Source organism: Eublepharis macularius, chromosome 7, assembly GCF_028583425.1.
Source record: "Eublepharis macularius isolate TG4126 chromosome 7, MPM_Emac_v1.0, whole genome shotgun sequence".
NCBI lineage: Eukaryota > Metazoa > Chordata > Lepidosauria > Squamata > Eublepharidae > Eublepharis > Eublepharis macularius.
Genome location: NC_072796.1, coordinates 12,234,787 through 12,260,810, shown reverse-complemented (window position 1 = coordinate 12,260,810; position 26,024 = coordinate 12,234,787). Strand labels below are relative to the sequence as shown.

At 45.9% G+C, this 26,024-nt stretch overlaps 1 protein-coding gene across 1 annotated transcript in view; it reads left to right on the top strand.

The window, feature by feature from the left end:
* Positions 1-26,024, top strand: part of ADAMTS16 (ADAM metallopeptidase with thrombospondin type 1 motif 16) — a 118,047-nt gene that overhangs the window by 8,158 nt on the left and 83,865 nt on the right. Inside the window, exons 4-6 of the mRNA XM_054984903.1 lie at positions 11,508-11,778; positions 17,296-17,495; positions 19,750-19,833. Of these exons, the coding sequence (XP_054840878.1) occupies positions 11,508-11,778; positions 17,296-17,495; positions 19,750-19,833 (555 nt within the window). The remainder of the gene's footprint in view (positions 1-11,507; positions 11,779-17,295; positions 17,496-19,749; positions 19,834-26,024) is intronic.

Below are 26,024 nucleotides of genomic sequence, written 5' to 3'. Positions count from 1 at the left end.
TCCATAGTGGGGACTCAAAGCTGATTACTTATTTCTCCTCCATGCATTTGGTCCTCACAACAATCCTGTGAGGTTAGGCTTAGAGTGTGTGCTTGGCCCAAGGTCACCCAGCAAGCTTCCATGGCAGAGTGGGGAATTTGAACCGGGTCTCCCTGATCATAGTCTACTCATAGAATCACGGAAGGGGCCATACAGACCATCTAGTCCAACCCCCTGCCCAGTGCAGGATCAGCCTAAAGCATCCCTGACAAATATTCATCCAGCCTCTTCTTGAAAACTGACAGTGAGGGGGAGCTCACCACCTCCCTAGGCAGCAGCTTCGACTTTTGAACTACTCGGACCGTGAAAAAGTTTTTCCTAATATCTAGCCGATAGCTTTCTACATGTAATTTAAGCCCATTGCTTCAGGTCCTACCCTCTGCTGCCAACTGGAACAGCTCCCTGCCCTCCTCCAAATGACAGCCTTTCAAATACTTAAGAGAGAGCAATCATGTCCCCCCTCAACCTCCTCTTCTCCAAACTAAACATTCCCAAGGCCCTCAGCCTTTCCTCATAGGGCTCAGGGCCAAGCTACAAGTGACGAATGACACTTGAACAGCAAGTGTATTTCTCCCTGTTCACTTGCCCTCCACTCAATCCACTTGCCGTTCAAGTGTCATTCATCACTTGTAGCTTGGCCCTCAGTCTCCAGACCCCTGATCATCCTCGTCGCTCTCCTCTGCACCCTCTCGATTTTGGCCACATCCTTTTTGAAGTGAGGCCTCCAGAACTGCACACAGTACTCCAGGTGCGGCCTGACCAAGGCAGTATAGAGAGGGGCTATGACCTCCTGCGATTTCGACACTATGGCCCCTTTGATACAACCCAGGACTGAATTGGCCTTTTTTGCCACCGCATCACACTGACTGCTCATATTTAGTTTACAGTCCACTCTTACCCCAAGATTCCTTTCACATATACTACTGCCCAGAAGCGTATCCCCCATCCCGTATTTGTGCTTCCCATTTACTCCTCTAACCCAACCATCTAACCACTATACCCCTCTAGCATGAGAAAATCCCTGCTGGCTTAGACCAAGATTCCATCAGGGTTCGGGTAGGGAAGGTCCCTCAGTGGGTCATAATGCCACACAGTCCACCAGCGCCCTCCAAAGTAGCCTTTTCACCAGGAGAACTGATCTCTATCATCCGGAGATTCGTTGTCGGGGACACAAAAGAGCTTGTGAGTGGGATCTCTTTTCACCTCCGCCCACCATGTCCTCTTTCAGTTTCCTGTCCCCCATAGCCTCTCCCCCTTTTCTTGCTTCCTTCTCTCCTTCCCACCCACCTTTGTCTGCCCCTGTCTTCTCCTCCCCTCCCTGGCAGCCTCTCCCCGATGGCCCAGTGGCACGGTGCCAATGAAGCCGGCCAAGTTGCATGCTGAGGAAGCTGCAAGGACTTGTAGGAGGCGCTTCACTTCTCCCTGTATCCCCTTCCCCTCACTATTTTCTATTTCTCACCTTCTGGCAACCTCCATACGCTCACCTTTCCCTACGTCATTCTCTCCTTAAAACCCACCAAACCAATTTCCTTTAACTGCCCCCCCCCCCCCCGTCTTCATCTATGTTTCTTATTTGCGTCATTTACATACTGCTTTTCTCCACAATGGGGACCCAAAACAGCTGACATCCTTCTCTTTGCCTCCATATTATCCTGACAACAACGCTGAGAGGCAGGTTAGGCTGAGTGTGTGTGACTCCATCAAAGTCACCCAATGAGTTTCCACAGCAAAGTGGCGATTTGAATCTGGGTCTGCCAGAGTCTACTCTTGAACTCTAACCACTACAATACACTGTCTCGGGGGTGGTGCTGTTGAACAGTAGCCGGGCCTGAGTGAGTCACGCCAGTCATGTGGTATGAAGTTGCCTGGCGGTTCCTTCTGGACCTGGCTGCAGTGTGTCCTCCCTCAAAGGCCCAAACACCATGGAAAGGGCCCTGCCCCTCCCTCTACCTTTTCCTGACAGAAATCAAGCCTGGATTACTGGCTAATTGTTGCCTAGCAATAGACACCGAAGGCATCTGGTTAAAGCTACAGGCATTCCTTTTATTACTTTGCATTTTTCAAACCTCTCAATTTTTTTTTTTTTAGATGTCAGAGTTTTCTGCCAACCTGGGGCATTTTTCAGGTGTGTCGGAGGGTCTCTCTTGTCTGTTAATGGCTCCAGTCTCTGGATTTAAGTATCCTCAGATCAGGGCCGCTTGGCTGGCTGTGATGAATATTTGTATGTTAACACTGAACAGATCTGGGAAGCTGATATTAATTTTCAGCAATGGAACCACTGCAGTTATTTCCATTGAATAACAGACATATTTTGCTTTGGAAATAAACCCAATGTTTCTCAATTTCGGTGCCAGGGAAGATGTTCCCTCCTTTCTCTTGGCCTAAATGCCTGTCCCCACCCAAAGTTCCCTTTAGGACTTCGTGAGCTTGTTATTACTCAGTCTGAGGTGGTCAGTTTTACAGACAATTTAGACCATACTGCATCCCTGCAATTAATCAGAACAGAATCTCTGTCGAGTGACATGTTTGTTTTGCACTTCCATACCTATGTGAGCATGGAAAGCTCAAGGGGCCCAAACTAGAGTCCTTTTTTTCCTCACAGATTCCCATTCTGGTATTGATCTGGTTCTGATATGGTATCTCGGTGGAAAGAAAGAGAGTCTACATGGAAGTTGGCCATACCCCATACTCTCTGTCTGTGTCTGTCTGTCTGTCTGTCTATCTAACTACCTACCTATTCCTGTGGGTTGGGTCCCACGTGCGTGCTGCCTCATTTCTCAGCACTTGGTGCTTGGCTGCTCAAATGAGTGAACAAGATCCATTGCTATGTCTTAGAGGTGACCTGAGAAGATCCAAAAGTTCTACCCATGTAGATTAAGCGGGACCATGATAGTTCTATGCCTAAGATTGCATACAGGCAATCTTAGGTTAAGTTGTTGTCATGCCTAGTTCACTCAACATTGGATAAATAGCTCTGCTGAAAAGTAGCATTTGCATTGACTTAGTAAGGTAGAGGTAAAGGTAGTCCCCTGTGCAAGCACTGAGTCATTCATTACTGACCCATGGGGGGACGTCGCATTACGACGTTTTCTTGGCAGACTTTTGTTACGGGGTGGTTTGCCACTGCCTTCCCCAGTCATCTACACTTTACCTCCAGGAATCTGGGTATTCATTTTACCAACCTCGGAAGGATGGAAGGCTGAGTCAGCCTTGAGTTGGCTACCTGAATCCGGCTTCCGCCAGGATCAAACTCAGGTCATGAGCAGAGCTTGGGCTGCCGTACTGCATCTTACCACTCTGCGCCATGGGGCTCCTTGGATTAACTTGGATCATAGGAAAATTCTCTCTCAGTCACCACCAATTAATGACCCCAGGTGGATTGCAGTAAGAACAAAAGCTGTCAAATTGTAAGCAAAGCATACTGGGAAAGAGAACCAATGGCTGTTCTGCCTTTGAAAATACAAAATCCAGGAGCTGTTCGGATCTGCCTCCAGCTCTGATTGGAACATGCCGTGCAAGTTATTTTCAACATTTAAGGGGGATGCATATTGTTGTGCATGTGTGAACAAGCACATGTGTCCATTTACTGGTACTCCTGAGTCCTTACTGTGTAGTGTGACATCCAAATGATGGCACAAATTCTTTCTCATTTTGCATCTGGGTTAATTTTCTTCAAGGTTAGTTCAAGAATAGTCTCCAAGTTTGTGACGAGCAAATCAACACCAAACTTCTGCTCTTTATAAGATTTGGGTTATAGTCCTGCTCTGAAAAAGTTTCAAAGCGGGATCGACCAGAAATCCACCTTTTTTGCAGTAAAATTTTAATGTGGTTTTAGAAATGGGAGACTTTGTTATTTCCAAATAGGCCTTCGGATGAAGAGTTTTGTTCAAGGTTATTCTAAGGTATTTAAAATTCCTAAATGGGTCAGCTGAGATGCTGTCTAGGAACTGCGGAAATTTATGGGGCTTCTTCCCAGAGACCTTCACCTTGGTCTTGGCATAATTTATACGATGTTTCTTCTTTACAATATAATAATAATAGCCAGGGCTTTTTTTCTGGGAAAAGAGGTGGTGGAACTCAGTGGGTTGCCCTTGGAGAAAATGGTCACATGGCTGGTGGCCCCGCCCCCTGATCTCCAGACAGAGGGGAGTTGAGATTGCCCTCCGCGCTGCTCAGCGGCGCAGAGGGCCATCTCAACTCCCCTCTGTCTGGAGATCAGGGGGCGGGGCCACAGGACATGTGACCATTTTCAAGAGGTTCCGGAACTCCGTTCCACCGTGTTCCGGCTGAAAAACAGCCCTGATAATAGCAACAACAATAACATTCGATTTAAAAACCGCCCTTCAGGATGACTTAACACCCACTCAGAGCAGTTTACAAAGTATGTTATCATTATTCCCACAACAACAATCACCCTGTGAGGTGGGTGGGGCTGAGAGAGCACCGAGAAGCTGTGACTGACCCAAAGTCACCCAGCTGGCTTCAAGTGGAGGAGTGACGAATCAAACCCCACTGATATATACTGGATTTAAGCAGTGTTCCTTGTATATGAACTCAAGTAAGGTTGCCAACCTCCAAGTGGTATGTGCAGAGGAGAGTTTTACGGGAAAAGGTCAAAACAAAGCAGCAAGCCATGAAAACTAACTAAGACACCAATCAAAATTATCCAAATGAAATACTTAGAAAAGCAGAGACAACAGTGCATGAAATATATATATAATTGGTCCTCAAACGAATTTGTATGGCTAACAAAATTCTAGAATGTTCTAACACTTTTTTTTTACAATAGGCTTGGTTGAGTTCGTTTTAAAGAAACCAAGTGCTATATAAGCCTCAATGAGTGCTAGTACATATCCAAAATTCCTGTGTCCAACGAAAGTCTCTCAGACCAATGAAGTGCTGGTGCGATTTGTCCATTGCACTAAACACAAGTAAGATATCATCAGCCTACAAAACAATGGATGCCTTCTCAGAATTAAGTGAGGATGGGGAAAACTCCAATCCTGATATGATGTCATTGATTAGGGTTTGATTATATGACCGAGATATAAATTTAAAAAGCCATTCGTAATTCACATATATCCTGCCACGGTTTCAGGATGAGCCAAATTGCTTGATTCCGTTCCAAGAGTGAATTCATTCCTTTCATCTCAGACTAGGTGTGGACTTGGAATCCAGTTGTGAATTCTGCAAACCACTCCAGGCATGCATGGAGAGGTCTTGGTGTAGCCTCCAGATATGTGCGGTGAGACCCAGCCCTGTATAGGGGATATCACCAGGCCACAGAGAGCCTCATCTCAAATATAATGTTCCAGAACAGAATTGCAGCAAGTGTGAACAGGAGGGATAGTATACTTAAGCTTAATTTTGCTGGTGCAAGCAGTTGCACAACGGCTGCAGTAACATGAAGCACTCCCATATAATTTCAAAATAATAATAACCAGGGCTTTTTTTCTGGGAAAAGAGGTGGTGGAACTCCGTGGGTTGCCCTCGGAGAAACTGGTCACATGGCTGGTGGCCCCACCCCCTGCTCTCCAGACAGAGGGGAGTTGAGATTGCCCTCTGCGCCGCTTGGCGGCGCGGAGGGCAATCTCAACTCCCCTCTGTCTGGAGATCAGGGGGCGGGGCCACCAGCCATGTGACCATTTTCAAGAGGTTCCGGAACTCCGTTCCACCACGTTCCTGCTGAAAAAAGTCCTGATAATAACAATGTGGATATGAGCAATGGAAAAATACAAGAGATTTATTTATTTATTTATTTATTTATTTATTTATTTATTTGATGCATTTATTCCTGGGGTTCCCAACCTCCAGGTGAGGCCTGTTGATGTCCCAGAATTACAACTGATCTCCAGACAAAAGAGATCAGCTCCCCTGGAAAAAAGGGCTGCTTTGGAGGGCGGATTCTGTGGCATTACACCCTGCCCTCCCTAGGCTCCGCCCCCCCAAATCTCCAGGAACTTCTAATCCAGAGTTGGCCAACCCTGTTTATACACCACCTTTCTCGTCAGTGGAAAGCCAAAGCAGCTTACATTTGCACTCCTCCATTTTATCCTCGTAACAACCTTGTCAGGTAGGTTAGACCAAGTCTGTGTTACTGGCCCAAAGTCACCTAGCAAGCTTCCGTGTCAGAGCAGGGGTTCAGTCCTGCGTCTCCCAGATCCTAGTCTGACATTCTAACCACCATTTCAAAATTGCAATTTAAAAAAAAAAATCAAAAATATTTGAAACCCCAAATCAAGCAGAGGGTAGTTAAAAAGCATAACATCAATATACATTAACACACACACACTTAAGGTTTGGTGAAAATATCAATGTGGGAACTCTCAACAAAACATGTTAAACAGGTGTTCTAATTTATTCTGTGGTCAATGCTCGTTCCTAGCCTCTAGAGCAACCAAACCCCAGAAAAATGATATTATAGTATAGGATGAAACATCTGAATCTATTTCTTGTTGCCTGGCTTAAGTGTTAAGTAACTACACACCAAAAAGCTGTACATACAGATAGGTTGCATGATTTCATTTAATCTGGGTTTGAAATTTTATCAGAAGAAATTCTTAGTGTTGTGTCTCGCACATGCAGAAAAGATAGAGCGGCTACAATTGCTGTCACAGCGCAAACAGATAGCAAGGGCAGTAATTTTAGCACTTCCACTCTCTCAAGATTTCTGCACATGCAAAACTGTTCTGTGTAGCCTAACCTACTCTGTCCATTCTGGAAATTATTCTTCTGCCCTAATCAGAATTTGGATTTTGGACCTGAGCTGTTTCCACACTACTTACCTTCATCCGGAACGCTGCGGAACGTCGCGAAAAAAACACGGAAGATAGCGTGTTCTCACGCGAGTTTTGCGCGACGTCGTGCAAAACTCGCACGAGAACACTCTATCGTCCATGGTTTTTTCACAGTGTTCCGCAGCGTCACGGATGAATGTGAGTAGTGTGGAAACGGCCCTGAATTCCTGTTGGAGTAGAATCCAGCTCCTTACATGAGGACTTCCCTTTCTACCACCTTCTGGGGAATCTATAAAGATGTTACTCCCTGCGACATGTTGGAATCATTCTGCTCTATTTTGTAAGTTGATATAGCAACACAGACAAAAAAAAACACATTGAAAAGCTTTCTTTTCATTTGGAGACCCAGAAATCTGTTAGATACTTGACCCAGAGGGCATATGAACACTTGGCCTTACATTAGGAAACATAAAATCATAACAGTCGTGGAAAAGATCTATTAGCTCATCCAGTCTCTTTCTTTGCCAAACAAGAACAGTTTCCTTTGGTACAGTTTCTGGTGTTGTGACCAATTCAGTTTTGAAACTCTCCAGTGAATAGACAGCTACCTTTCCTCTAGTGCTTAATAAAAACAAGATGGTTGTAGTATACTGTTAGGAAATGTTTCTGAGTTTTTTTTTTTTTAAAGACCAGTAAATGTTGTTTCTCTTAGTGAAGAACTGTGTATTAAAAGAAACACAGGACTTCTGCTGAAAATGGTAGCCCTGTGTCTGGTACATCTCTAATGCTTAGTACGGTTTACCAGATGTCATGACGTTATGCTGAATATACTCCCACTAGCTGCAGCCAAAGATGTGAATAGGGCCAAGAAAACACTCGGTGAAATGACGTGGTTGCATGCAATAAATTATCCTATATGTCACAGGCATTTTCAACAGAGGCTCTGTGCTCCTTGTTAACACAGAATTTGTGCATGTTTTCATTTCACTTTGGCATCACAGCAGAAAAATCCTTCCTTTCTACTTAGCTGTTACTTTGCTTGTGTCACATCTCCAGAACTCAAGCCAGTGCAGGCTTGCACAAAACTAACACAAGCACAGCCCACCAGCCACTGAGTGCTTGATAATGGGGGAACAGCCATCAGGATCCCAACCAGCCACAACACATGGCTGGTAGGTGATACTTAGAGCCAAACTATAAGAGACAAATTACACGAGGATGCTGATGTGAAGGGAGTCACAATGTTAGCTGGGAAGCTGAGTTTTAAAAGACAGATCAGAAGGCTTTGTCAATTTTCGCTGTCTACAGAGCCGCAAAGATGGCTCCTCAGAGGGTTTGTCTACTTCCTCTTCACCTCCCAGAAGGGGAGGTGAAACTGACATGGCCTTTGGGAGGTGAAGAAGAAATTAACAAACCCTCTGAAGAGTGATCTTTGCTGGCTCTGTGGAGAGGGGAAATTGACAAAGCCTTCCGATCTGTCTTTTAAAACTCAGCTTCCCAGCTAACATTGCGACTCCCTTCACGGGAGCATCTTTGTGTAATTCACCTCTTGTAGTTTAGCTCTCAGTTTGGTGATGGTGGTGGCTCCCCCACAGCCTCTTTAACTGTAGTTGTCTCACCATCTCATACCCTTTTCCACTGTCCGAAGTATGAACTAGCCAGAGAAAGATTTCTTTAAACGTGGCTATTGAAGTACCCGACTGTTGCCGATTCTTTAAGACTACTGCTGAGTAGCCTTCGTGAAAGCTGCATTGTGGACGTGGCAAACATTTGTTTTATGGTTATTTTGAATTCTTAAGTTTTGTTTTAGTGTATGGCTTATGGGCTGTTAAGCTTGAACAAACTAAACTAAACTCAGTTTGGTGTGTTCACAAGCTAAAAAAGCCCGATCTATTTTTTTCCCCAAACCGGGCAGTGGCTGGAGGTTCCATGCCTTGATGGCACCATTTTCTGATGCTGCTGCTCAGTTGGGAAGAAAGAGGTACACCTAAAACAAATTATCCTGAGAAATATACCAGAACAATGGGGGACTTGCAGAGGAAGGGAAATGGTATTCCTCCTTAGTCTCGTGCTTTCTAATCCAGCTCTGCTTTCTCTCCCTTCATTTCACTGGCTTCTTTTCCCACCTTGCCCTGTGGTGTATTTCTTGTATACATTACAATGGACCAGTCTGTTTCACCCTTTGTGTGTGTTGGTTTAGTCTCATGGCGTGGAGTCCCTGCCGGTTAGTTCTATTCATGTGGACTGCATGCGCTTTCTTGTCGTGAAACCAGTTGCTCCCATCTCTGTATCTTCTTACTAATAAATGGATGCTTTTTTAACACGCCCATATCCCTGTGTGAGCCAGAGAGGAGGAACATGAATCAGAACCCTACCTCTGATCACAGGGTGTCAGAACTAGTCATGTTAACATCACATACCTCCCACTGGCTCTGGCTCTGCTCCCCTTCCTCTCAACTCTCCTTCTCCTCCTCTTCCTGATGGTGTTGGCTGCTGCCACGACATGGTGTGCCATTTTGGGTTACAACAGCAGCCCTCTATCCTGCCCACACTCCAGGGTTCCTTTGTGATGTATGTGCATGCACAGACATTGCTCTTAACATTTGGGAGCATTTTTTCCACCACCACCCTTTTTTGACGAATCAGATTTTTTTTCTTGCAGAGCTGGGATTTCCACTATGGCCCCACTGTGTAGATTTTTTGATCCATCTGAGGCTAGCCCTTGGCTATTAGATAGAAGGATGAACTGGAGAAGGCCTGTTACTTTAACGGACTTAGAGCAGAACTGCGTGCGACGAATGGCATGTGACTGACACGGGAATGCATTTACATGTGTTTCGCCGTTGCTCTCTTGTCCACTCGCACAGCGCAGCCACCCTGCACACATCCCTGTGTTCATTCTGGCTCGTGCTGGCACGGGTTTCTTCATTGTTCCTCTATGATGCAGGATGCTATCCCGTCATGCACCTCCACTTCGCCAAGCATCCCTTTTCCCTCTCTCCCCCCCTTCATCCCCATCCACCCCCCACCTGGTTGGGAGATGGGCTGTACCGATGATTTTAAGAGAGAAGGTTCCACCAGGAGCACCCCCTTCGCCCCTCTGCCTTTGCATTTTTCTTCAGACCTTCCGCCAAGTATCCCTTTTCTTTCTTTCACCCCCCTTCCCCATCTGCCCCCACCCTTTCTCCTGGTCGGGAAACGGAAGCAGATAAAAATGGCTGCTCCACAGCAGTGAATCACTGATGCTGTCCGCAGACACCCGCCACTATGAGTACATGTATAGCTCATAAGCGCACTGACTCGGGCTACGGCACATGTGCTTGTCTTCGGGAAAATGGACATGAGTGGGTAGGAACAGACCTGATTATATTCACTCAGCACTCATCTCTTGCGGTTTGGCCCTTATTTACTGCTGGGGAAGGGGCTTGATTTAGGATAGAGCAACCCAGAGTGATGATGGTGGTGGTCTTAGATTTAACGCCCAGTTCAATATTCCCATCCCCTTCGTGGCCAAATCAAGGAATTGCTAAATCACTGCCCAGAAAGCCACTGCGTCAGGATAATCTTTCTCTTTGATAGTGAACTATGATATTATCAAGTATTTACAACATTACATCATTCTTTTTTTCCCCTCTTCTTTCCAAAGGAAATTCCCTTGTCAATTTTAAACATTGTTTAAGTGTTGAATCTGCCCTGATGCAAGCCATGGTTGATGCTAACCATGGCTTGGTGCCTTTGCCATATTGATGGGCCTTATTCCTATAATTAAGAGGTTGGGCCCGCCAGCTTACTCTTCCCTCTTCCTTGCCTTTTGCACAGGCACAGCTCCCCCCCCCCCCCCCCGTTCAGTTAACTATGAGTGATGAGTGAATTCTCATGAGAGAGGGGAGGAAAGAGACGCAGCCATGATGTGCTCCCAAGTTTCTAAGACCAATTAGGATAATGGGTTGGAGTTACATCTGTGTCTGTGCGCCCTCTTAATTTAAGTTTGCAAACCTGGGTCAAGCCCTTGTTAAAGTGGGAACCTTGGTTAGTATTAACTATGGTGAGCATCAGAAATGATGCAACATGTAACTCTGGTTAAGACTGTGAAAGAGCAGAGAAATTTGCTTGAGAGAGGAGAAGAAGGCATCAAGAGGAGCATGTGTCACTTAGTCTTTCTACACAAGACATCTTACACGAGAATGCTCAAATGTAAAGAGATGCAATGTTGGCTGGGAAGTTAGTTTAAAAAGACAGAGCCAAAGACTCTGTCAATTTCACCTCTCTAAAGAGCTGTTAAAGATCACTCCTTAGAGGATTTGTTAATTTCCTCTTCGCCTCCCTGAAGGCTCTGTTAATTTCACCTCCACTTCAGGAGTCAAAGAGGAAATTAACAAATCCTCTAAGGAGTGATCTTTAACAGCTCTTTAGAGAGGTGAAATTGACCGAGCCTTTGGCTCTGTCTTTTTAAACTACGCTTCCCAGCTAACATTGCATCTCTCTACACTTGCGCATTCTCGTATAAGATGTCTTATCTAGAGAGACTCTATTAGAGTGACTTCAGATTTACAAATAATCGTTTACAGGGTACCAGGTTATGTTATGTCTGTCCTGGATCTCTGCTTTCTCAAAACTGTGGTGTTGATTGCAGAGGTTAGCAGCTTGCTGGAGAAGAGAAGTCAAAGGACAGAGTCTCCTGAAAGAGGATTGCAGCCACTGGCCACTTTTAACGGTGTTTTGTCTTTCTAGTCAGGCTTGATCAGGACGCAGGAAGCGGATTACTTGCTGAAACCACTACCTCCAAGTCTTGCACTTAAACATGACTTCTCTGCTGCTGGCAGCCCCCACTCTCACGTACTGTATAAAAGATCTACTGAGCCTCAGCTGTCAATTGAGAACGAGGTCACTGCGAAGGAGAGGCAACGAGAGGCGGACGCTTCCGGTGTTTCCCATGAATCCCAGCGCCGCCACCATTCCAAGCAGCAACGCAAACAGCACTTTTGTGGAAGGCGCAAGAAATGTAAGGACAGTCCCCCCCCCCTTTGTTATTTGCAGTACTGTGTAGTGGTTGTTAAGATTGTTCATTTACAGTCCTCTTTTTGTCATCTTCATGGATAACTGGACGTTAAACTGAGCTGTACTCTTGCATTAGTGGGCGGCAGAATTACCCAGCTGTGTGCCCTAGACAGGGTTCATGTTACTCATATAAGGTCAGATGTGTTGTGATGTGCCTATCCTCAGATGTTGGGTACTAAACTTACCATGTTGAATACTAAACTCAAATACTGGGTACTAAATTTACAGTACAATCCTAAGCAGATGTATTGTCGAAGGCTTTCACGGCCGGAGAACGATGGTTGTTGTGGGTTTTCCGGGCTGTGGGTTTTCCGGGCCAAGACCACGGCAATACAGCCCGGAAAACCCACAACAACAATCCTAAGCAGAGTTACTCCAGTCTATGCCCATTGAAATCAGTGGGCTTAGACTGGAGTAACTTTGCTTAGGATTGCACCGTTACTGACTCCTAAATATATGTATGGTTGTTTAATAAACAATTTGCAATGGGATCCATGCCAGCTTCTGCCTTGCCCTTCCCCCACCATCTTTGAGTCTCTCTACACAAGAGAGACATCTGACACGTAAAGAACATGTATCGGGAGATGCACTGTTAGCTGGGAAGGGTAGTTTAAAAAGACCGAGCCGGCGGCAGGGCAAAGGCTTTGCTATGTACTGGAGCTGTGTGAAGGGGTTGTGAAATGCCAGAAGGGAAACTTCAGCCCATTATAACCTCTCCTGGTCCAAACCCGGCTCCAGAAGGCAGCTCTAGCCCATATCTATTCCTCACTGCCCTCTGGTTGCGATCCCACACAGTTTTAGACTGGAGAGGTGAAACTGAGAGACTTCGGGAGGCGAAGATGAAATTAACAAACCCTCTGAGGAGCAATCTCCGCCAGCTCTGTCATTTTAAACTAAGCTTCCCGGCTTACATTGCATCCTGTTTCACTTAATGAGCACGCACCAAGGCGTCTCATGTACAGAGAGTATTTATTAGGGCCTTAAAAAGAATGTTTGGCTGAGTGCACATCTGCATATTTGCTAGTTTCCACTTAAAAGAACTCTGACATACCTCTGACCTAGTGGTGACAACTTCAGCTTGGGAAATTTTTGGGCATTTGGGGGGTGGCACCAGGAGAGGGGGGATTTTGTCATGGGAGGGACTTCAATTTCTGCTTGACTCTATGGTATACCATAGAGTTCACCTTCCAAAGCTACCATTTCCTCCAGGGGAACTGACCACTTAGTCTGGAGATCATCTGTTACTCGGAGAGAAGTCCAGGCCTCATCTTGAGTTCGGTAAGCATACTGTGTGACCCAGGGCTTTTTTTCTGGGAAAAGAGGTGGTGGAACTCAGTGATGGAACTCAGGACCGCACAATGATGTCACTTTGGGTCAGCTGGAACAAGGGGGTAGTTTTTTAAAGTTTAAATTGCCCTCGGCAAAAATGGTCATATGTCCGGTGGCCCAGCCCCCTGATCTCCAGACAGAGGGGAGTTTAGATTGCCCTCCATGCCACATGGCGCGGAGGGCAATCTCAACTCCCCTCTGTCTGGAGATCAGGGTGTGGGGCCACTGGACATGTGACCATTTTCAAGAGGTGCCGGAACTCCGTTCCACCGTGTTCCTGCTGAAAAAAAGCCCTGGTGTGACCCAATCCAATGCTATCATTTAAAAGTCTTACTGATTTTCACTGGAGCATTGAACACATATTTCGGTCTTTCCTCTTGAAAACTTGGAGCTTAAAAGTACGTATCCTTGCCTGAATTGTGGCCTCTCCTTCCACACTCTTATATGTTTTGTGACATTGTGTGGCTCATGGAAATTTTTCAGGCTTGCAGTTCCCAAGATTTTTGCACAGTTCAAGTGCAGGCTGGTCTGTCTACACATAACCTGAAGCCACCCCAAAAGCAGCTCCCGAACAGCTTGGTCTGGGGGCTTCCGCTTTCCCATGGCTTCATCCCAGGCTGGTCTAGTAAACTTTCTGTGTCACATGGGAAAGGCCAATGATGTTCAGCACAATCAACGCACAGAGTGCTGCATGGGAAACTGACATTTGAAACAAAATGTTTCAACAAAATGTTTCAACAAAACAAAATGCAGTGCCTGTGTGCTGAATCAGCTGTATACTTGAAGCTACACAAAGACATACATAGACAGAGAACTGTGCTTTGGAAGCACAACTGCCACATTTTCACCACACACAGCTCCCCAGGGTACGGTTGCCAACCACCAGGTAGGGCCTGGGGATCGCCCCGTTTTACAACTGATCTCCAGAAGAGAAAATGACTACTTTGGAGGGAGAACTCTATGGCATTATACCCACTTAGGTCCCTTCCCACCCCTTCCCAAACCCCACCCTTCCCAGGCTCTATGCCCAAATCTTCAGAAATTTCCCATCCTAGAGTTGAGAAACCTGCTCTAGGGCCAAGTAGGCTGAAAACTGGTTCCGTTAATTTGGGTCTGAAGCCAACCAGTTAGCTGCTGCCTGTTACATCACAAATCCCATTGCTCTTCAGGGTGATCTTCAGCATTTTAAAGTTCAGTATTTTCTTTTCCTTCCAAAGCAAGGCATGAATTAAAACTCTGATTTCTTAAATATACAAAAGACACTGAAAAATCACAAGGCTGCAAACTGCATCCCTGAATTTTGTGAATGTGGGCAGCAGCAGGGCTTTTTTTCCAGCGGGAACGCAGTGGAACGGAGTTCCAGAACCTCTTGAAAATGGTCACATGGCTGGTGGCCCCGCCCCCTGATCTCCAGACAGAGGGGAGTTGAGATTGCCCTCCACGCCGGTCCAGCGGCGTGGGGGGCAATCTCAACTCCCCTCTGTCTGGAGATCAGGGGGCGGGGCCACCAGCCATGTGACCATTTTCTCCGAGGGCAACCCACTGAGTTCCACCACCTCTTTCCCCAGAAGAAAAGTCCTGGGCAGCAGAATGGGAAGACTGAAAATTCAATCAGTGTTTGATTCACTTACGAGCATGTGTGTCAAAGTTCTGCCGGAGGCAGACAGAGGAAAATGGCCTCACTCGGTGGAAGAAAAAAATGCAGTGTTTTTTTTTAAAAGGGTACTTTTGTATGGATCCAGGCTGTGCCAGGGCAGGAGCGACCAGTTGCCTGAATGTGGCAGGATGTAGTTGGCAGTAGGGTCTTATCTGATCCCCAGGGCCATAACTAAACTGTATGTTTTCATGGCATGCACATGAGCCGTGAGGTTCAGAATACAGAGGAAGATGACAGAAGAAGAATCCTGAGCTTTAGTGATGGTGGAAGTGCCTCCACTTTATCTTCTGAATTGTTCAATAGTGGGTTCAGACACGAGGTAATTCAACAGCTCTTTATTTAGTAGGAACACAACACACACAGACAGACTGAACAGAAGCCCTCAATATATATACAGCAGCTCCACCCCCAGAATAACTGATAGCCAATGAGAATACATACTGTAGAATACCATTATTTGCATAAACTATATACAGTGTTTGAAGTAGACAGGCCACTGATTGGTCTTTATTATCGAGGACCAATTGGCTGCTGTCTTGAGAAAGTAACCAGTGATATTGCAGGGATTATGGACCAATGAGAATGCAGGCTTTGGGAGCCTTGACTGAACCTCAAGCTCAACACAGTATAGTGCATTGCAATCAATACAGTAACTACTTTAGAGGCCTTGCTCGGCCCAGTTCACAACATGAATCCTCTTGCTTTTGTTGCTCCTCTGCATCTTCGGGGAGCCCTCTCCTCTGATCCAAACCTGGCAATGATGATCAAGCTGAGGGTGGTCTCTTTCCCCCAGATGGAGGAATTTAGCCGACCGTAATACCATTGTTGGATACCAGCTTGTTCCCTGTATCTGAACCATGAAAGTATGCTGTATAATAATTTGGCCCCGTACGTCAATCTGGCCCTGCGGGGTCTCCTTGAATTGCCAGCAGCTCTCCACAGTCTCAGAGCCAATTCAGACAACACACTGGATGTTCAATGATCAGAGCATTTAAAAAAAAAAAAAAGATTATCAGCCAACCAAGAACCAGGTTTAGATTGGGGCTGTGGTACAAGCCTTCTTTCTGAGCCATTTTCCCAGTCTCAAAAAGCCCTGGGGAGCTACTGTTTGTTCTGTTGGAGTAAACATACCTATATGCATATCTGTAGTCTTAAGTTTCCCCAGTAAGGCAAATAATGGTGCTAGGTAGAGATAGGCACCAACCAGGAAAACAGTGGTTCGTTGCGGTTCAAGGTTCGACACATTTCACGAACCATGAACCAGCATGAAATTGCCCGGTTCACGAACTGGTTCGTTTGGTTCAAGAATACATCACTTTCGGGTCTGCAGAAGGTCTACAGAAAGCCCACCCCCCCTGTTACCTAGGAAACTGATTGATCGGTGCCAGGTTGTCTGCAACAAAGAACCGAAGAATGAACCAAACGAAACGGCATAAAAGTCATTGCAGTTCATTGTGGTTTGTCACAAATGCCCTCTGATGAATCACTGGTTCAAGAACCAAAAAAATGGCCTGGTTTGTGATAAACTTTGGTTTTTATTTTGGTTTGTGCCCACCTCTAGTGCTAGGCTTGACAGCCCTGGTGGGAGTAGGAGATCCACACGCAGCCTGACATTTGTTTCCCACTGCTATTCAGAGTGGCAGCAGAAGAAAAAAAATTTAATGGGCATCGGGCCAATGATGTGACATCACTTCTGAGAAACATGGAAGTGATGTCAGTCCTCTCTAGGAATCACTGGACACTATGGCTTGACCATAGAATTTCCAGAAATTATTAGAGAGGCACAAAATCACTTCCATTTTTCCCAGAGGTGACATCATGCCATCACTGATGGTTGCCCCCCCATGTCCCTTCCCCCCCGGGGCTCCCAGTGCTATATGGTGCTCCCCATTTAAAGGCAAAGAAAGAAAACTTCAGGGAGTTCTGATCATGGATTTCCCAGCTTCTCTTTTGGTTTGGCCCTCAAGAAAAGGCCTTCCCCAACTTATTACTGAGGATCCTTGAACAGGAGAAGCTGGAGATTGACCCTGGGGCTTCCTGCATGAAAAGCTTGTGCTCTTCCAGTGAGCTGTGGTCCTTCCCCTATTCTGTTGCAGTTGGAGTTATTTGTATGCAGGGCTTTTTTTCAGCTGGAACGCGGGGGAATGGAGTTCCGGAACCTCTTGAAAATGGTCACATGGCTGGTGGCCCCGCCCCCTGATCTCCAGACAGAGGGGAGTTTAGATTGCCCTCCGCGCTGCCAAGCCAAGCGGAGGGCAATCTCAACTCCCCTCTGTCTGGAGATCAGGGGGCGGGGCCACCAGCCATGTGACCATTTTCTCCTAGGGCAACCCACTGAGTTCCACCACCTCTTTTCCCAGAAAAAAAGCCCTGTTTGTATCAGTCGTGATCTTTCTTACATCTGTAGCTCTTGAACATGGTTTTGCTCTGCACGTATGCAACTTTCATTTTAATCAGCAATCTGTTGTCTTGTAGATATGCCTCAGCCTCCACATGGAGATACCTTTATCTTGCCAGATGAATATAACTACCTGCTGAGAAACAAGCGATCTCTTCTGAAGGGCTACAAAAACAAAGAGCTGAATGTTGAGACGTTAGTGGTGGTTGACAGGAAGATGATGCAAAACCACGGGCGCGACAATATCACAACTTACGTCCTGACTATATTGAATATGGTATGGCGATCCCTTTCCATGAAATAAGATGAGTCATTTGAAACTCTGTCAATTTCACCTCTCTTTTAAACCAAGGCTCTTTATTTCACCTGTCTACATGAGAGTAGTTTAAAAAGACAGAGCCAGCGGAGATCGCTCCTCAGAGAGTTTGTTAATTTCATCTTCACCTTCCCAAAGACTCTGTCAATCTGAAATTAACAAACCCTCTGAGGAGCGATCTCTGCCAGCTCTGTCTTTTAAAACTATGCTTCCTGGCTAACATTGCGTCTCCCTACACTTGAACATCCTTGTGTAAGGTGTCTCATATAGAGAGACTCTGATTCTACTGTGAGTGAGATTGGAAGCATCTGGTTTCGGTGCTTGCTGTCCTACCCCTCCTCCACTCCTCTCACTCTGGGTAGAAGTCTAATCAAATATATTTGCTTGAAACCATAAGTCATTGTCCACACTGGGGGTGGGGGGGGTGGGGGGAGATACACATGCTATGCACTAATCAGCTGACAAAATAACCTATGGGGAAACATAAACTTTAATATTATCATAAATGGTCTTCAGTGCATTGTGCCATACTTTGTGAAACAAACACATACGGAATGCCTAGAGCTGATAGAACAAACACGGCAACTGTATATGTTACACATTTATTCCCATCAGATATCAAGTATCAGATATTCTCAGCATCATTTGCAGATGAAATTCAAGAATTTCCTTTAAAAAAAATCTTTCCCAGGGAAGTATATATAAAGGGCATTGGAATGTGTAGCCTATGAAAGTATCCACTACTCCATAGCCTAATACATAAACAACAGTCAACAGGAACAGAACTCCCCTGCAAATACGCAGACTGTTGTTTGACATCACAAAGCAGCAAGTACTTTCCTTAGAAGAGAGGCAGAGAACACTTGAGAAATAATCAGGGAGGCCAGAGTTTGTCTTCACAAGGTAGCAAAATCGAGAGGGCGCAGAGGAGAGCGACGAGGATGATCAGGGGTCTGGAGACTGATGGTCCGATATTCTCCCCCAAGATCAATAGCTACTCTAGAGATTATTTTGCAACTGCTGAGACAAGCTTTAGAGGTGTAAACAGGGCTCATTTGGAGGGGGAACCCACTGGAACGCCTTAGTTCCCCCAACAGTCAGGTGGCCCCGCCCACCTGACTTTGAAAAATTTGGGGCCGTTTAGGCCTCAATTGGGGCTGAAAAGGACCTGATCGGGGCCAACTCAGCCTGGATCAGGTCGGTGCCGGGTGGGGGAACTCTCCCCTGCCTGGTACCAACCCAATCCCAGCCGTTTAGGCCCTGGGCCAAAATGGGCCCAAAATGGCCATTTTGAGCCCGTTTTGGCCTGGATCAGGGCCGAAACCATCCGGATTGGGTCGGTGCCAGGAGAGGGAAGACTCCCCCGCCCAGTACCAACCCAGTCCCAGCCGTTTAGGCCCCGATTCCGGCCCAAACGGGCCCAAAATGGCCATCAGTTGTTAGAGGGGGAGTAGGCTCCATTTAAATCAGTGGAATTTAGAAGCACATATTTGGTTTATCTTCTTTAAACATTTACTAATCTTTTTAAATGTAAGTAAGCAAAAACAACAAAAGAGCCCTGTTGTACATTAAAGACTGACACATTATCAGTGCAATCCTAAACAAAGTTAAACACCCTTCTGTAGACTTCAATGGACTTAATTTGGTTTAGCATTGGACTCTGATAGTACAACTCTATGCAGAGTTGGTCCAGTTGAAAGCAGTGGGATTAGATTGGAGTGACTCTGCATAGGACTGCATGACTGGTTGTTTCAGTGGGGTAATAATCATGTTGGTCTATAGTAGAAGAGTAAGATTTGGGTCCGGTAGCACCTTAAAGACCAACTAGATTTCCAGGGTATGAGCTTTTGAGAGTCAGAGAGAGAGAGAGAGAGAGAGAGAGAGAGAGAGAGAGAGAGAGACACAAATGAAGGGAGCTCTGAGTCTAGAAAGCTCATATCCTGGAAATCTAGTTGGTCTTTAAGGTGCTACTGGACCCCAATGGGTCATTGTTTACAGGTTTCTGAGAAGCAGATCCTACTTCATCAGTTGTGCAAGAAAAATTCTTTGAATGTTTTTTTTTAAGGCAGAGTCTTGTTGGGCATATTTTCAACCATCTTTGGATGAACAAGAGGATGCAACCCAGCAGTTTTGTGAAACTGGACAAATGCATTGCCATTCTAACCCGCTGCAGGTGGTGGCCCTGACTGCATTTGTTTCTTGTGTTCTCCTTTAGGTTTCTGCACTATTCAGAGATGGAACAATTGGAGGGAATATTAACATTGCTGTCGTTGGTTTGATCCTTTTGGAAGAAGAACAGGTACAATGAATACTGGTCTTGTTTTAAATGCGATTGGCGGAAGGGATGATGAAACGTGTGTGAGGGTGTCATGTCTGAGCCACATCCATGACGATACCGATGCTGTTGTCAGCAATGCTAATGCTAATGCAGACCTGTTGTCCTGAACCAGTGCTTCATGCTGTAACTTGCTATAACTTGATATCACATTGCCAGTGCCATAACTGTTTCTCTCACGGGCTTATTGCAGGCGCTTATCTAACGGACTGTAGAATCTTTCAGTGTTCATGACCTTGTACAATACTCACTCCCATGTATTGCTATGTTTTGCTTTCCCAGTGATTCAACTTGGTAGTACAAAGATGTGAGACGTTCTCACACTAAGTTTGCACCCAAAGTCCTGTTTACTGTTGGGAGGGGGAAGGAGCAAATGTGTGTGTTAAGAGGAAGGATTTTTCCACATATCACTATTCCTGTCAATCTTGCTCGTACTGCTTAGATGCTTACCTTGCTTCTGAGTAAGCCTGTGGACATATATATGGAAATGTTTGGATTTCTGAATAAAACCATTTAACCAAGAGCCTGGACTTCTTGTTGCAAGGGTACAGGGACCTGTCTGCCATATCCTGTCATCCATAGCCTGACCGAGGGGGTGGGCATTGTGGCTGTGCCCTCAGACTCTGTTCATCATTACCTTGTGTCGCTCAGCTTTTATACAGAGATCCTGTGCATGTACAAATGGTAGGAGGTGGGTTTTGCTGAGCAAGCAATGCCCTCCACATGCACAGGAAATCAACAAGTTTATGGTTTGTATGCCTACACAGGCAGCTGGTTCTAACCCAAGCTTCACAATGAGGAGGGTGGCATGGGAGGTAAACGTCATCCCATCCTGGGCCAGCACCATCAACTCCAGGCCCTGTGACATTTTCAGAAGTGCTTTTCCCAGAGGTGATGAGCATACCTTACTTGGGGTGACAGAGTACACCATCCCCTGCATATATGATTGTATATATAGTGCATGCAGGAAACAAGATTGCATGCATGTGCCCTGTTCCCACATTCCTTGCATTCAGCACAAGGGGACGGGGGGAGTCATGTATAAATATACACATGTAGTAGAAAAGAGCAAGAGTCCAGTAGAACCTGTAAGACTAACAACATCTGCGGTGGGGTATGAGCTTTCGAATCGTGAGCCACAACTTGCTTCTTCATATACAGCTAGAACGTGAGTCCATCTGTCCTTATATCTTGGAGAGGGGAGTGATTACAGAAGCTGAATGATAATAGCCGGTGAATGACAATAGCAGGCATGATTGAATAGGGTGGGATATGCAGAGGAGTAGTGGGTGTGGAGAAATTTGCATTGGTAATGAGACAGGAAGCCTAGGTTTTGATTCAGTCCAGGTGGATGTGTTGTCTTGAGCTTCATTATTAGTTGCAATTCAGCCATCGCTGTTTCCAATCTCCTTTTGAAATTCCTCTGCAGGATAACTGCTACTTTTAGGTCAGCAACTGAATGTCCCGAAAGGTTAAAATGTTCCCCCATTGGTTTTTGAATGTTGTGGTTTCTGATGTCAGACTTATTTCCATTAATACTCTGTCGGAGGGGCTGGCCAGTTTGTCCAATGTAGAGGGCGGAAGGGCATTACTGACATGAGCAGGAGTATGAACCCGAGATGGTATAGCTGATGTTGTTGGGTCCACTGATGGTGTTGCTAGGATATATGTAGGTTATGTATGCATATTTGGATATGCGTAGGTTATGTATGAGCATGTAGGTTATGTATGCGTATTTGGGAATGTTACTTTCTGAAGTATAACCAAGTCTTGGAAGAGCTCATGGGCATACAGTTCTTTCCAGACCTCCTCAAGAGTGCACAGAGGTCGAAGGGTTACCAAGCAGCCTCTTTTCTCCAGTGGGAGCACAAATGGGGCCAGTGGAGTGATGTTGCACAACATTGTCTTGTTGTTTCTGGCTGTATGTGGAGGTTATGCCACAGCCCTCTAGGAATTCCCTGAGCTCTATGATAAAAACCAGGCGGGAAGGTGGCTTGGTGTAGCCTGATGTCATCAAATGTCAGAAGCTAAGCAGGGTCAGTGTTTGGATGGACAACCACCAAGGAGCTCTGCAGAGGAAGGCAATGTTGGTGAACCACTTTTGCTTCTCACTTGCCTTGAAAGCCCCGTGCTGGGGTCACCAGAAGTTGAATGCGATTTGATTGTACATACATGGTAAAAGCCCCCACCAAGCCTTGCCCTCTCTGCTGAGACTTGCCTTGGAAGGTCTCTGTGGGTCAACCGCTGCCAGGGAGGAAAGGGAACTGTGCTGTGCCAGGTTGTCACATGATCTTGGTATGCTCCTCTGGGCTCTAGATTAGAAAGGTTTGGAACTCTTGGAACCCAGCCAGGAAGTAGAACCATAGCAACAGGACAGCTTTGGATCTTTCCCACATGGATGCTTTGAGTGGGGTCCTGGGGGGCAGGCATATGGGGGTTGCCACTGGACGATGGTGTGACATCATTTCTGGGGATAACCCAGAGATGACATCACGCTTCTTTAGGAATTTCTAGAAACTCTATGGTAAGGCCATAGTTCCTGGCGATTCCTAGAGCAGACCAACATCACTTCGAGGTTTTCCCCAGAAGCAACGTGATGCCGCCACCCAACAGCAGATTATTATTCTGCACCCCACAGAAGCAGCAGTGGGAAACAAGTGCTGAGGGTGGGGAATCCCTTGCCCCAGGAGCCAAATTGGCAGCCCAAGATTTGGGCTACAAGAAGAGCCAATGGTTGGGAAGACTACCGTACGAAAGGAAGGGGAGAACTGAAGCCCACTCCCTTATCTGTGTTTGAGCAGATCGGGATATAGGATATGCTCAAACTCACTATGATCCCTCTTCAAGGAAAGGAAAAGTAAAGCTGGAATCTTTTAATCGGTTTCCGTTCCTTTTAATGATGGGAATATATACAGCGATTCAGAGCATTCTTCTGGGATGCCCAGTCAAATAAAGGGAAGGATTTATGCTCAGTATTTTGAAGTTGCATGGCCATAATAATAATAATAACAACAACAACACTCGATTTATATATTGCCTTTCAGGACAGCTTAACGCCCACTCAGAGCGGTTTACAAAGTATGTTATTATTATCATAATAACTGCACTTATATACCGCTCTTCTAGACACATTAGTGCCTCACCCAGAGCGGTGAACAAGTTAGTGTTATTATTATCCCACAATGCAGCTGGGAATCCAGCTGCATTGTGGGAATAACCCCCGTAACAATCACCTTATGAGGTGGGTGGAGCTGCGAGAGCTCTGAGAAGCTGTGACTGACCCAAGGTCACCCAGCTGGCTTCAAGCGGAGGAGTGAGGAATCAAACCCGGCTCTCCAGATAAGAATCCTGCCATTCATATCATGGCTCACCAATGAAGCTGTGAAAGAGCAACTTAAGATTGTTACTATTGCATACAATTGTGTAAACTCTCCCCTCCATTCACCTGGCCTCTGTGAGGAAGGGGAGAGGGGAGGCAAGCCAGGAGCCACCGGAGGATGTAGTGAAATGACTGAGGCTTCAAGTACTATAGGCTGCAGCACGTGGTGGACGGAGTTTGGTGGCTTTAATTTCAATCCCTGCATGAATGTGGTGTGCCAAGCAACAGCTGGTCAATGCAATGAACTCTTCCTCTGATACCGTGGTTCTTGTAGTAGAAATCCAAAAACCACTGAGGGGCTGGCATCCCTACCACCAGGGCTTTTTTTCAGCTGGAACACGGTGGAACGGAGTTCCGGCACCTCTTGAAAACGGTCACATGGCTGGTGGCCCCGCCCCCTGATCTCCAGACCGCTTGCGCGGAGGGCAATCTCAACTCCCCTCTGTCTGGAGATCAGGGGGCGGGGCCACCAGCCATGTGACCATTTTCTCTGAGGGCAACCCACTGAGTTCCACCACCTCTTTTCCCAGAAAAAATCCCTACCACTATTCCATATAATTGTATGAACTGGTACAGTACATTCTCCTTTCCCTTCATTTTAATTTCCCTTTTTTTGCTTTGGAGTTCCATGCAGTCGAGCTCTCGGCTAACAATGTAATGCCTCATTTTATGTGCTGAGCGATCCAGCCTCCTTAAGTGACAGCTTAATTACATTGACTGCTCAGCTTTTCATGCTTGGATCACATCCAGCCCCGAAAGGAGTAAGAAGAGTAATCTTTTGATCTTACACCTGCAGCATAATTTTCCTTTACATCTCTGGCTCATGAGAGCCGCTCTTGTAAACCTGTTGTTTCTCTTGTTTTCTGCCCATCCGTAATAAGTCGTACTCAGTGCAGAGGTGCTAAAGAAATAATTAGCCCTTGTTAAAAGCAGACTATCATTTGTAGGACTGCACGGCTGAGCCAATTAATTGATAGGTTTGGTTGATTAAAAGCCTTTTGATGGATTAAAAGATTTCCCTGGTTTCGTTCAACATAAAACTAGGGGTAACATTGTAGAAGAGGCATTCCCTCTTCTCTCGGATACTAGAAGGAATGCCTCTTCTAAGACAATGTCTGCTGCCCCACCTATTTTGTAAAAATAACGATTGGTTTTTTCATATGCAAATTTAACTTAATAACACCTCTCTTATGGTTATTATTATATTTATATAGAGTCATCAATGTACTTGGCAGTCTGTGTCCTGAGGAACTTACCATCTAAAATTTCCTAACAGACAGATAGCAAAAGGGTATAACATGGGGAAGAATATGCATTCATCCTTGTTACAGAAGCTTAGATTTAATACAGAAGAGGGATTGTGATGTAGAGTCTCTCTGTACAAGACATCTTACACGAGGATGCTCAAGTGTAGGGAGACACAATGTTAGCCAGGAAGCATAGTTTAAAGAGACAGAGTCAAAGGCTCTATCAGTTTCACCTCTCTACACAGAGCCCACGGAGATCGCTCCTCACAGGGTTTGTTAATGTTATCTTCACCTCCCCAAAAGGGAGCTGAAATTAACAGAGTCTTCCAGGAGGTGAAGATGAAATTAACAAATCCTCTGAGGAGCAATCTCCGCCAGCTCTGTGTAGAGAGGTGAAATTGACAGAGTCTTTGGCTGTATCTTTTTAAACTATGCTTCCAGGCTAACATTGCATCTCCCTACACTTGTGTGTCCTCATGTAAGATGTCTCGTGTAGAGAGACTTGTAGCCTTCACAGAAAAAGTAGATTTGAAGGAGGGGTGGCAGCATGCCAGTGTTCCACAAGGCAATTCTAGGCATAAGCGGGGAAAGTCAAAATTGTTTGAGGGGGCAGGAGACCTCTGAATGGTTGAAGGTGATGGCAGTGGAGGGGTGAAGGTTGCAGGAGGGGTGTATTGGGACACAAGAGTGAAGAAGCATGGGATAGCAAGACCACAGAGGGCTTCGAGAGCAAGCCTAAAGGTTATATAGTGATCAAAAGTGTGGCTTTTGCACTGCTCTTCTTGCATCTTAGCAACCAAATGGATCCACAGATCTTTCTAAAATACATATTTATAGACAGTTCCAGCAACCAGTGCAGGCTGCTTTCTGCTTAATCTTCTGCTGCACCACCCTGTTTTCCCCATTGCAGAGGAAGCGGTCTGGAGATGTTTTGGAGGTGTCTCTGGATCCAGAGTCACACTTGGGCCGTTTCCACCCTACTTACCTTCATCCGGAACGTTGTGGAATGCCGCAAAAACCCACGGAAGATAGCGTCTTCTCGCGCGAGTTTTGTGCGATGTCGCGCAAAACTCGTGCAGGAAGACGCTATCTTCCATGTTTTTTCCGCAGCGTTCCACAGCGTTCCAAATAAAGGTAAATAGTGTGGAAACGGCTTTGGTTTCTACTTGAGCGCCACCAGCAAAGTCGGTGTTCTTAGCATCTCAACGCTCTTCTTCCTCGCTGAGAGATAAAGTAGGCCAACTGTGAGGACACTTTGGGATTCAGGAGGATAGGGAGGGGAGTGGAAAGCAAAAGACTGAAGCCCTGTTCAGCACAGGGAGTTGGGTCAATTTTTAAAGATAGTGATTAAATGGAGAATGTTAGACAAGTTGTAGTAATTTCATACCTGATGCAGTCGAAAGAAGAGAGCGGCAGTTCAAACACCACACAAAACCCTGCCTGTGAAACCAGGTTTCATCGGCTTCCAGATGATAACTCACCTCCTGGGTTCATGGCCACTCGGTAAACAAGGGAGAGATGCGGCCAGC